General features: G+C 38.6%; 2 protein-coding genes across 3 annotated transcripts in view; one reads left to right on the top strand and one right to left on the bottom strand.

The window, feature by feature from the left end:
- Nucleotides 1-11,638, bottom strand: part of LOC137977830 (syntaxin-7-like) — a 14,132-nt gene extending 2,494 nt beyond the window's left edge. The window contains exons 1-11 of one of the 2 annotated variants that reach the window (XM_068825170.1): nucleotides 11,510-11,638; nucleotides 9,850-9,967; nucleotides 9,269-9,331; nucleotides 8,023-8,086; nucleotides 6,549-6,645; nucleotides 5,847-5,924; nucleotides 5,416-5,466; nucleotides 2,930-3,003; nucleotides 2,663-2,747; nucleotides 1,446-1,518; nucleotides 648-730 (exon numbers count right to left, since the gene is read on the bottom strand). In XM_068825170.1, the coding sequence (XP_068681271.1) occupies nucleotides 648-730; nucleotides 1,446-1,518; nucleotides 2,663-2,747; nucleotides 2,930-3,003; nucleotides 5,416-5,466; nucleotides 5,847-5,924; nucleotides 6,549-6,645; nucleotides 8,023-8,086; nucleotides 9,269-9,331; nucleotides 9,850-9,949 (768 nt within the window). In that variant the 5' untranslated portion in view covers nucleotides 9,950-9,967; nucleotides 11,510-11,638. Of the gene's footprint in view, nucleotides 1-647; nucleotides 731-1,445; nucleotides 1,519-2,662; nucleotides 2,748-2,929; nucleotides 3,004-5,415; nucleotides 5,467-5,846; nucleotides 5,925-6,548; nucleotides 6,646-8,022; nucleotides 8,087-9,268; nucleotides 9,332-9,849; nucleotides 9,968-10,613; nucleotides 10,715-11,509 lie in introns of those variants that run through there. The other variant, XM_068825171.1, reaches the window with a different exon arrangement.
- A 267-nt stretch (nucleotides 11,639-11,905) lies between these two features.
- LOC137977828 (nuclear receptor-binding protein-like) overlaps nucleotides 11,906-12,500 on the top strand; it is a 24,744-nt gene continuing 24,149 nt past the window's right edge. Inside the window, exon 1 of the mRNA XM_068825169.1 lies at nucleotides 11,906-12,078. Coding sequence (XP_068681270.1) covers nucleotides 11,950-12,078 — 129 coding nt within the window. The 5' untranslated portion in view covers nucleotides 11,906-11,949. The remainder of the gene's footprint in view (nucleotides 12,079-12,500) is intronic.

The following is a 12,500-nucleotide window of genomic DNA, read 5'->3' as shown; positions in this document are numbered from 1 at the left end:
ATCCCCGAAATTCGCGATTTGTCACTGAAGAACTCCAGTCCTTGATGGTAAACGTTCAATCTCTTTCCATAAACTTAAAGGCCGCGTTCGTATAATTTGAATACAAAGGTAACCAATATGCAATTTTCAGATATCAAGAGTTGGAATAATAGAGAAGTTTATGCGCGGATGTGAATTTATAGTAGGAGATGATGCTGTCATAGCGATTCCCGTCATTCGGCTCTCAAAAAGGAACACTGACGTTTGCAATTTCTCATCAATATTCCATAAACATCATCTTTAAACACCTTAGTAATGGCTTTCAAATCTCTTCTACATAATTCATACACGACTAAAGTGCAAAAAAAACCGTAAGCCAAAATATGTTTTATCGACTTTGTAAGAAATACAATACTGATGAAAACTTGAAAATGTTCATGGCACCTGACGTTTTCAAGTTTACAAGCAACACTCTCATTGCCTTTCGTCCCCAAAAGCACTGAGGTAAAGATCAGTTTTGTCATAATTTTGTCGGGCTGTCATCAGCTGCACAGCGCAGAGTCACTAAAATAGCTTGACAGTGTCCCTTACAGATCCTAAATGTTAGATAACTCCCTGTCACAAAAAAGTACCCTGGTATTTAATGAAATAGTTTAACGTAAAAAGACCTGGAACAGGCTGGCTTTACTCAGCTGCAGATTGGCTCCTTCAACATTGTTCTGGGCACGTTCAACATTGGCCTCTATTGAATCTATCACAATACGAGAAAAGTAACATTTCAAATTGGTAAAATAAGAACCTGCTTTCAAAATTTTAAGAGCGCCCAAATGGACAAACTGAGCCTGACATGATCTTAAAATGTAGGTTCTCATGTGCAGGTTTTTGAAAAGCCAATTGACTCGTCGTAACATACAGGGTTCTAGATCACTGCTAAATTTCTCGCTGTTTAAGTCTTGAATCTCTCTTCTCAGCTTTTAATAACTTTAAACACAATTTTACACACTCACACACATTAACACGGCACTCCAAAATCCTGGCACGGTAACAATGATTTGAAGCGAGCAGAGATGACGCAGTGGTGAGAGCCCTCACCTCCCACCAATGTGGCCTGGGTTCGATTCCCAAGCTCGGCGTCATATGTGAGTTGAAGTTTGTTGGTTCTCTACTCTGCACCGAGAGGTTTTTAAAGTTAAATTGATTTGGTTTCTCTGTATAGTGTGCCAGGTGCCAGAAGACTTGACAGTTGAATTAAGTTCATCATCTTCATTGATTCGGCTGTAGAGGATAAGTCCAGATATGTGCTCGCCACACGTATAATTTCTTGCACGGTTCCCTGATAAACCTTTTGCCGGTTCTGTTTACACAATTAACACTGGAAACACAGGAAAGGTACCGAGACTGGGAGTCCTCTAACACATTTTGTGCCAGAAGAAAGGCGAGCTCTAATAAACCTTTATTCCACTCACCGACCACATCTCCTTGTTCGTAAACCATAGTTGCTAAGTCCCTGAATATTTCATTTATATCAAGGATGTCACCCTACATAAATACCAACAAAGAGTAAGTTGTCTAAATTTCAAAAAGTTACGACTTTCTGCTTTTTTCAAAAATTACCAGAATACAGTTGTAAATTAGTTATTTCATAGAGTGGTTTTCAAATAAGTGTCGTAACACCAAAACCAAAGTAATTACTTTCGCCAATCAAAAAGGACGGAGACAATCCAGTAAACCAATCAAAACTCGAAGTAATTACACGCAGCCGACAAAAAGCGCGGGAAAATGTGCGAGTCACGACTGGTTTTGGTCTCACTTCTGATTGGTTGAAAAAGTGGCGCGAAAACCTTGCACCAATCATTGAGTCAAGTAATGCAAAACCAAAGATTAAACCAAAGTAATTCGCTAATTACTTTCCACACTAAACTGCTCTATTTTGACCTGGTAAATGATGCTTGAACACCAGCAATTTCTGTAATCAGATAGGTGTACTAAATCATCAAGCACTATGTAGTTAAATACATGGAACGTAGATACAAAACTGCAACAATCTATGATAAGGATCCATGCAAAGGGAACAACAACTCATAACAAAGTCATTGTTGGGTGAAGAAGGTTTGGCAGATGCAACAACTCTCAACAATGTACGGACATGCAGTGTATTATGGGAAGAATACGACCCAAAAGACTTTGTGCAGTTACAAAACTCGGCTGCCATCTTGTTTTCAACATGTTAATGCATGGCTATCTCCATGGAGACCATATGTAATGCACGTGCATGGCCCAAAGATGTTGGAAGAGCTGTGCAAATGGATCCAACACTGTTACACTAAACTTCGGCAATCGTGGAACAAAAGAAATGTTTGACCAGCTTCAAGCAACAACAGATTACGCACAACAACATGTATGCAACAGGGTGTGCAAACAGACCCAACATGCAACACCCAACAATGTTGTGTCAGTTTGCACAGAGCCTAACAGAGCGGAATCTATGCAAAGGGGCTGCATTCTTATTATTTCTTATTATTATTTCTTATTATTTCTGATTATTTCACTCCCTCAGTGGTAAGTATTGCATGGCCTCCCTCCACTCTATAACTTCAGCACATGCAGGCTGCAACTGTTCACTAATAAAAATCTATAAACAATAAACAGTTTGAAGCGTGTGAAAGACTTCACAAGACATTACCTCTATTTGTCTCAGTCTATCTTCTCGTTCCCTTATTAAAGATTCGTCAATATCAATCTGCATGTCCATTTGTTCCTGTTCTTGCCTGTCAATAATCAACGCTCAAGTCAAAAAGCTTCAATTCGAACGGTTGTCATAAATAAAGAAGAAAGACAAACTTACAATAACTTAACAATATGGGTTAAGTTCAAAGAAGTTATTATTGCCTCTTAGGTACTCAAGTTCTGCTGAAAATAACATGCCTCCCAAGGTGACCAAATCACAAACCTTCTCCTGTCATCTTCTAAAAGGTTGGTATTTTCGTTTCCAAAGTCCGCTGCATATCTGCTACTATCTTGTTTCTGCAGGAATTACAAAATAAACTGAACTCTAGAATCAAAGGCAACAAGTCAAATGGTTCAGGTGTTGAGGAAGAGGCTAGATGTGACAAATTGCACCACCCGGGTGGGATAAAAATACTGTCATTATGAAAGAGAGAACAGACTCTACAGAAGGCTAAAAGAAACAGTTGATGCAACCTAAAATGTAAATGTAAATGCTGTGTTTATAGTGAAACTGGAAGTGCACTTTAATAGCTACCAAGCTACAACAAGTTGCAAAAATAGTGGAGACACTTCACCTTCTTGGGCCATTATTAATTTACCGGTTATCTCTCACACTGGTGGAAACTTAAACAGTCAACATTGAAAGGGGGAGAGGGGAGGGGACGTGGGAAAGGTTTAAATTCTAGATACGGCAGGTATTGGAAGCTAGAAAAAGCCTGGCAGAATTGAATCCAGGACAACCCAAAACAAATCCAAACCAGAGGTTAAAACAGGATTTGAACCAGGGCAACCGCAAGCAAACCCAACGCCCTACCCACTGGACTACGCTACCTCTTCACAGCAGATGAAAGAGGTCACTTTAACTTTCATACACTTGGATGAAAAGATCCATGATTTACATATCATTGAGATTTTTGATGTCGGAAAGATCTCAACTCAAATAAATACTGTGCGCTCTCGAGTGATAAGCAAACGTCAGAAACATTCCAACAAGCCAGCATCCTTGACAAGTTCCTTTGTTACAATAAAATAATCATGCTCAAGTTTTGTAAACGTTTGTTCTGACCACAAGTGACCTCTTTCTTCTCCTAAACTACAGAGAAACAAGAAAATATTCTTTTGTTTATGTGCTAATTAGCCTCACTAGCCTTGTTTGCATGGACAAAATACAAAAGAAATGTTGCTTGAGAGCGAGGCTAGTGAGTCTAATTAGCACATAAACAAAAGAATACATTTTTGGCCGCCATTTATGCATTCGGTCAATGTTATGCCAGCTGGGTGAGAAGCATGCCGTGGACTTTAGCCACTTGAGTTGGCATTCAAAAAATACTTTGACCTATCACCCAAATTTTGCAGAATGTTCTACAATGGATTTAATGATAAAAGGACGACTGCTTACACTCTACACGTATGCTCAGCGGACATTACTAAACCACGAAACAGTGAAACAGTTAATAGCTATAACAAAACACCCAAAAAACATCAAAACACCATGTACGACCCCACCATACATTGAATACTACCTGCCAAAGTTTGTTTTGAGATTGCTTGTAATCTCAGTCTTAATCTGAATCCTAATGTTCATCTCAATGAATAAGGTAATTCATTATATGGTGGGGTCATACATGGTGTTTTGATGCTTCATTTCGCTCTTTCATTGTTTCGTTATGTCCATGCTCAGCCTCATTTTGAGGCAGAAACAAACTCAGTTGATTCTTGTATTAGCAACTGGTCACTACTTTTCTTGTTTTGAACAAGATAAATTCCATGGGGAGATGAAAAGCACCACAACTCCAAACTTGGGCATCACTAGTTAATAGCTATTTGTTAAAGTGCTCCTATGTCCAGAAAATTAATTATCCTTTTTCTTTGGATTTCAAAACTATGTTAAATTAACACTACGTGACACTATGTTTTAAGCCTTGATTTCAAAAAGACGCCTGTTTATTTTAACTGGAATTTTCGTATTTATTGGTCCACCATTGCTAACTTTAAAAATCTTGAGAGAGCTGGATCGAGCAGAAAATGACGTCAAAGACTTGCTAGTTTAAGAATGCAATGTGTGTGTTTGCGGCTGCATTAACATGCAGCACAGGAGTTATTAGGGCTTTCAGAATTTCAAACTTGTGTTTGGCTCAATATATAATAAGCTCCACTTACATTCTGAAATTTTAAGCTAGTGAGTAAATGATGTCACTTTTTCCTATCCAACCCTTTGAGGTCCAACTGGTCAGGTTTCAACACGAGTAACGGCAGACGCATGAAATCCAAAACTTACAGTCAAAGAAAACACAGCCTTTGGATAAAAAATCAAAGCTCAAAATCTTGCCAGTCAGGTGTTAAGCAAACAAACTTTCAAAATCTGAAGAAAAAAAAGGAAGTGATTTTTTGATCATAGTAGCACTTTAAAGAACCATTTGTATTTAGACAAGTGTATTATGATACCAGAAACCCATAAGGGTTGAAACGTGTAACCCGTGTTCACAGCTTCCGAATATTCAGTGTGAACTGATTGGTTGAATGTTTCAGTGCTAAGTACCATATTTGGAAGCCCCTTGCTCTTGTTGTTCCAAATATGGTAATTAGCAAATTAAATATTCAGAAGCTTGTTTCCCAGCACACAAGGGGCCGTTACACGTTTCAACCCTTACGGGTTTCTGATAATACTATTAGAAATAAGAATTATTTAAAAACGGTATTCTTTACAACCTCTGCAGCTCTTGTTGAACCAACCAATAACTTTTCTTGTTCAACCACTTTCTGCAATAGAATAATTATTATTTGGGAACATGAATTGGTTTGTATTCAAGATGAAATTTGTCAGACACCAAATCTGCCTCTTCTGTGTACTTTACAAGGACTGCTTTGTTTTAAGGTCAGATTCAAGTCAAGGCCAGGGGAGTAGGCGTAGCTCAAATGAATGATGCACGTCTTTGACGGTGAGAGGCCACAAGTTCTATTCTCAGCTACATACACTTCTGTTTCAACTTTTTCTCTGTTTTGTGTAGAGCTGTAACTCTAAATACCTGTAAAATGGAGCACTGATACAGTGTATAGGGATGGGGGTTGAATGGCACATTGTAGGCTTCCAGTGATACCAGCCTTGAAGCTGAAGGAACAACTACCAAATTTCTACTTACATTTTGAACAGAGTAGTATCTTGAAATAGATTCCCTAAATTCTCCCTTAAGCCTCTCATGCTGCACTCTTTTTTGTCTCTGAATAAATAGCAAAAGTGTGAAAGAATTCATGGATATTTACAGAAATTTATACTTGTACACCTTGTTATTCTTTTTTGACAGCAAGGTTCTCAGTAAATAAAGTATATGGCAGATATATGGTGCACATTCTAAAATCTCTGTGGCATGCTCATTCAACTAAATAAAATTGAAAATTTAATGAGTTTATGTCAGTGTTTAACTCTGATTACCACAGAGACTGACCTCGTTTTCTAGGTCTGTACTGTGAAATTACGGATCCTCGTTTTTTCCTGTTGATTTATAGCCTTTGCGCTTGGGCCATAAATTAACGGGAAAAAAAACTTGGTGCGTAATTTTACAGTATAGACCTCGAACTCGGTTAGTAAGAGGTATTAAGTGTCATTTTCAGGCGTCAAAGATTAAGGTCCGAAAAAAGACAATGTAACAATAATTATTAGTGGAATCTTATTATTTCCACTTGGTGGTTCTTTGCAAAGAGTTGCAAGTATTTTAACTCATTCACCCCTCAAATTATTGTCGGGGATTAGACAGAGTAAAATATATCAAGTCTCACTCCTTGGAGTCAATGGGTTTTTATGGTTGATCTATAAAGAATAATGATTACCAGTGCTACACACTTACTGCAGATGGGCTTGTTCCACTACAAAAAGAACTCATCTCTTTTAAGTACATTGTTGTTTTTGTAGCTAAGTCATTAGTTGCTACTTGTATTCTGTGGCTGCAAAAAGTAAAATAACACCAATCAGAACTTGTATTTATAAATGAGTACCTTTACTTCCATTACGGCAATAAAAACGTCTTCCAAAGGAGGCAGCTGTGTTCCCTCATCCTTTCATTAAATGTTGTGCTGATATTGCTTTAAGGATGTTCACGCCAATTGTTTCTGCGCATCCTTACTGCGCATGCAAATGCACACGCCACGTCATAAACGAGCGCGTGCGCTAAGTAATAAAATGAGAAATGATAGGGCAAAGGCCATTGCTATAGCTTTGCCTGGATTTAATGCTCTTGGACGTTTGGTGACACCTATTTTTCTTTCCAGAAACGGATTTTATTTACAATTATCTCCACGTTGTCCAAAAATGAACAAAAAATCAATGTGGGAAGTTAAAAAAATTTCAAGATTTCTGCTCACGGGACATCAAATCCTGCCATCTTGCGGCTGCAAGGCGCGTGAAACTGTGGTCGCTAAATGCGAACTTGATCTTTAAGGAACCTCAATAACTAACATGACCAAATTTATTTAGAATTTAGTTTTCAAAGATTGTCACAGCTGCTACAGATTCCCCTGGTACCTTCTTGATATAAGCATGCTTTTTTACTGATCTCTGCTCCCTCTTTTCTGGACAGTCCTGCTGTTTCTTGATCTTAAACTGACATTAAATATTGCTGTTCTTTTTTTTTAGATTTGCTTGAGTCACTGACATAGTTTTGAATGGCATTCAGATCATTTACAAAAGATGGACGCGATCCTCCCCCTTCACTAGACAATTTAAGCAATTGTCACTTTATAGAAACTTGAAAAATTCAGGCGAGTTCAAAGCAAAAGATTTGAACCCATGACCTCTGCGATGCTGGTGCAATGCTCTACCAACTGACCTATGAAGACGCACACCTATGAAGTTGGGAGACGGTCAATTTGTTGGGTTCATGCATCCCCGTGAGAGGACTGAAAAATGAAAGAAATGTATATTTAAAGTGCAGATGAAAGATAGAAGTGAGGTTAGGGTTTAGGGTTAGGGTTAGGGTTAAGGGTTTAGGTTTAGGGTTACGGTTATGGTTAGGGTTAGGGTTTAGGGTTAGTTTAAGTAATAATTGAACTTGAATTGACAATTTGTCACTTAAAGTGTATAGACACCCAAATATACATTTATTTCATTCGTTCAGGTCATTTGCTGAAGTTTAAAAGATAGTCCAATGTTGTTCTTAGTCAGTCATGAATGCAACTTGTTTCCTTTACTGTATTGAAGGCTTCTATAAAGAACTCACTGAATTGTGTTCCTTGGGTTGTGAAATCAGTTAGACAGTTATTGGTCAAACAAATGCTAACACATCAATGCAATTGATTACACTTGTAAATCATTTAGAAACTCACAGCTTCTCGTCTTGTCCATCTTTGCCTCCAATTAACTGCTTAAGGGTACGATCTAGTGCTGAAGCTAAACATTAAGTGAATGCAACATTTGAAATGGTTAAATAAATGCTGTTTAGTAAGGTTAACAAAAATGAAACCCAGGTACATGTACTTATTATTTAGGTTGACAAGCAGTTCTGTTATATTGGAGCATTCATGAGGTTCCTTGTATTTGAAAGCTTAAGGGCAATAATTTACTTTTTTGGAATTGTCTCTTTAAAATATACAGCATTGCAAGGTTACTGTAAAATGATATAATTTATGTAATCTAATTGACAGTTAACAACTGCATTGCTAAATGGCTGTTGGGTGCAGCCAGCCTGCCAACCTGCCCCTCAACCGAGTAAGTCGACCCATGGCCAGCAATCCCTGTAACCCAGCCATGAGCCCCCATGCCAGGTGTCCAGGCACCCATAACACTGATAAATAGTGGAAGTAGGGGGAGGGAGGGGGGAAGCAAAAGCCCAATTGCACATTCAAGCACAGCACAAAGTGGTTGGTAAAATCTCAGATAAATTATCCTGTGCAGGGACGGAAACAAGGAAAACAAATTGATAGGTGATTTTTTGCTTGGGTGTTTAAATGATCATGACTTGCCTCCTCCCCCAGGCCAGGGAGGGGGTGTCAGGGTTGGTTCCTGCCCAGTCCCCCCAATCCAAGTTATCATCAAAGTTCTACATGTAGCCTGCAGAGCAGTGGTATTTTGATGGGGACAGAATGGAAATGTCACGGAGGGATCATGCCGCCATCTTGGATAGTAAAAGTGAAGAAGGGCTGGGGAGAGTGAAAGTATGTTCTAGGTGAGAGGACAATCAACTTACACTTGTAGTGGGGGAGGAGCCACTCAAACCAGCCCTACTCTGCTTTCAAAATGGTGAACTTACAAGTGCTAGGAAAAATAATGGTCTTTAACGAGCCTTTGATGTCAAAAAATGCCAGCTCTGCAGGATATCACAGTCAGGGACCTTACCATGTTATACCTGTTCATTGTTAGGGTTACCAGTTAAATTATCGTCACAGCCATGATAATGAAGGAGGAGGGAAGTCATTATAAAATTTCACAAGTTTAACAATCCACAGGGTCCCCTGATAATTTTTTTTTCTGAGCACACCCAAGTCACCCTCTGTAGTCAATGGATAACATTCTTTCTTTATTTTTCACCATGCATTAAATTCCCCATTACAATGATGACATACTGGTACTTACTATTACTATTAATTTGGAAGATGTTACTACTGACTGCATCAGCAAGCTCCTGAAATCCATCACCTACAAGAAAACAGAAGAATTTGACTTTTAGTTGGTGTGTGTACATGTAAATAATTATGGAGTTGCATAGTCTGAGTGCTAATGTATGCTACATTTGCCATTAACTGAGATGAAGTCCTGGTTAAATGACACCTTGGAGTGAGACATACTGAATAGATTTTACTTGTCAATTGGGAGTTGGGAGGGGGGGGGGGGGGGGGGAGGAGGAACACAGTTCAGGAGTCATGTCCCCTTTAACCCACTGACTCCTAGTAGTGAGACTAATATATTTTACTCTCTCTAATGCCAGATGATTTTACTTGCTGGTGATGATGGCACCACAAAAAGGATAATAACAATTGAATAAATTGGTGACAGAAGGGCTCAGCTCAAGTGAGTCAGTAGGTGGCTTTCCAACCCGGGTAACGCCAACCTGTCTGGCCTGATACATGTCACCAGTTGCAATGCAACTTGCATCAGCAGAGCCGTTAAGGTCTCATGACATTACAGTACAGTATATTCTCATGAAGATTACTTACCGCCACCTTGATGCCTTGATGCACTTCCAAAGCCTACAGCTACATTACTTGAAGAGAGAGTGCCATATGATGGCGGACTGCCAAACTCGTCACGAAGCATGAATGGAGACAATGATACCTAGCAAACAGAAGTTTTAGAAAGAAACAAATCATTCACAACTATTTCTTGTCAGCCTGATTTTTGGTGGTGAGGTGACAAGATTGCTGTGAGGGCCAGGGGAAGGTAATAGCCATGCATTATTCAAGATGAGGTGGAGTGGGGGGAAGATTATGTTGATGCCAGCTACTGGAAATGTGTAGTTCAAGAAGGGACCACCTGTACACTAGAAAATCTATTGTAGATTAGTGTGGCAAGTTGTACAAATTGAGAAAGTTATCAATTTTTCAATAATAATTTGAAAACCACAGGGGTTGTCAGCAATAGAGAGTTAAATCCCAGAGCATGAACTGTGCAACTCAGCTGACAAGTTTGATTCCAATATAACGCCAGCACAATTTCTGTCTTGATGTTCTCACAAAAGAATAATATTATTATTCTTTCATAGTACAGCCCAGGAACTGAAGCAAATGTGCTTCTGAGTGATGGATTGGATTTCAATAATAATTATTGGCACTAACACTATAAGACACTTACTTTTTTTTTTTTTTGCGAAAACTGAATGATTTTACCGGTAACTATTATTTTCAAAGAAATTGTCCCGTCAATATTAAAATGCCGTAACAATACAATATTATGGTGGGGGCATCAAACGAACACATCTCACTTCTGGTTGCCATCTGTCGCTCAAACTGCTCACAAATGCTCAAGTCTCGTCATCTTGGATCATCATCTTTGTATCCACATCCTCCTTTTTAGCCACTAGATGCTTGGATTTTTTTCTTCAAAGAAGCAAATTTCACCCTTCTGACAAGGTGCCCACCAAAATCTGAACCCTTCAAACTTAATTGCATTTGAAGTTAATGAGTCCCTCCGAAGACTGAAAAGGGGGGCAGCTTGTTTCCTTGTTCCCCAACTTACTTTCAAACTTGCTCTCATGTTTTGGATCCCTAACATTGTTTATGTTCCCTTTTTCCCTCAGAAAAAGTTGTGCTCAAAGTTGTGCTCAACTTTGCAACTGGCTCATGACACTGCTAGTGCTTGAAAGCATCCTACAAGTCCACTTTCCCTGAAGATTTCTGGGCAATCAGTGATCTTCACTACTGTAATTTAAATATTATTTTACTCTAGAGATTGAACGTACTTTACTAATCCACTATGATTTCTAGTACATACATTTCAAAAGGTGTCGAAAAAAAGGGATTGTTGAGATGTCAGCCAATTAACTCACAAAACTTCCTCCTTGCAAAGGGTGATAAGAGATCATACTTGACAGCTTTTGAGCTCAATCCTGGTTACTTTACACAAGTAAGCTTATAATTTGATGAGAATTCTCTTTGCATAATTTTCACTAGCTCTTTCCGCGTGGTTTCCTACAAAGCTTCCGGAAACATACGAATTGAAATAAATCACAAGATAATCATGCATGATCATCCTAGAAAAGATCTTGCACGCAATAACACGACCTATGAAAATGAAAGCCGATGACTTATGCACAGAGACAGACTGCGAAACTATAAACGTTTGCATAAGAAGTGTGCAAAAGTTGCACCTTGGACTCACCCTAAATATAAACGAGAAGCGGTCTAAAAACTTCCCCTGAACAAAAAACCTCTCTCAAGGGTGAAGATAACTTCTTGCTTGGATGGGCACAATTTCACCAGTCCAGAGAGCCTGGGCAACCGCACCACTCACCCTCCCACAATTATGAATAGGTCAAGCCCAAGAAAAAAAAAAACGGACGGACCAAAAAAAAAAGGTAAATTCGCGATAAGAGCCCTTTTTTAGACTGTGTCTATCGTCTTCTAGTTTGAGCTCCATCACATGGGCAGAAAGAGGGGAAAATTAATTACAAAAATACAGCAATTTATACCCTGGAGGGGTAAGAGGATCCGAAGTTGCCTTGTCACCCTGTCAAGGACACTATATGGTGGTGTTACATAAGGCCTCTTTGCGTGCCAGAGAGCTTCAAGCCACTCTATGGTCTTGAATTTATTTCAAAGATGGCTGGTAATCTTCCACTTGGAATAAACACGGTTCAGCCAGAGCATTCAGGTGATGAAAGTGATGATGACGATGACGATGTGGTGGAACAAAGTCCTTGTGGACGATGGGAGAAGAGAAGGCAAGAGGTAAGTTGAGTTCAAATTTGATAAGCTTAAGTTACATAATTTTTGTACTCGCATTTATCTTCAAAAACATTTGTTGATATCCCTCGTGAGACATTTTCTGTGCAAGAGAAATTTATGGATTGAGTCTTGAAATGGGTGTACTTCGAGGGAAAAGACGAAGAGGCTGTTAAGATTCAATTCACATTTCATAAATTAAATGTAATATAACGTAACTTCTTTGATGACATGTAAGCTGGAATAAAAAATAGTGTTTCCAACTGAAATAAACAAGGGTTTCCGGCTTTTAAAGAAAAAATTCTTATTTGGGAAAATTACTTAGGAGAATTATTTTATTATCACTTAAGAAAGGAAATGTTTGCTGCATTCATTGTTATAATAATAATAATAATAATAATAATAATAATAATAATAATAATAATAAT

The sequence above is a fragment of the Montipora foliosa genome, chromosome 11 (assembly GCF_036669935.1).
Source record: "Montipora foliosa isolate CH-2021 chromosome 11, ASM3666993v2, whole genome shotgun sequence".
NCBI lineage: Eukaryota > Metazoa > Cnidaria > Anthozoa > Scleractinia > Acroporidae > Montipora > Montipora foliosa.
Note: the sequence above shows the minus strand (reverse complement) of the source record. Positions and strands in the feature narration are given on the sequence as shown.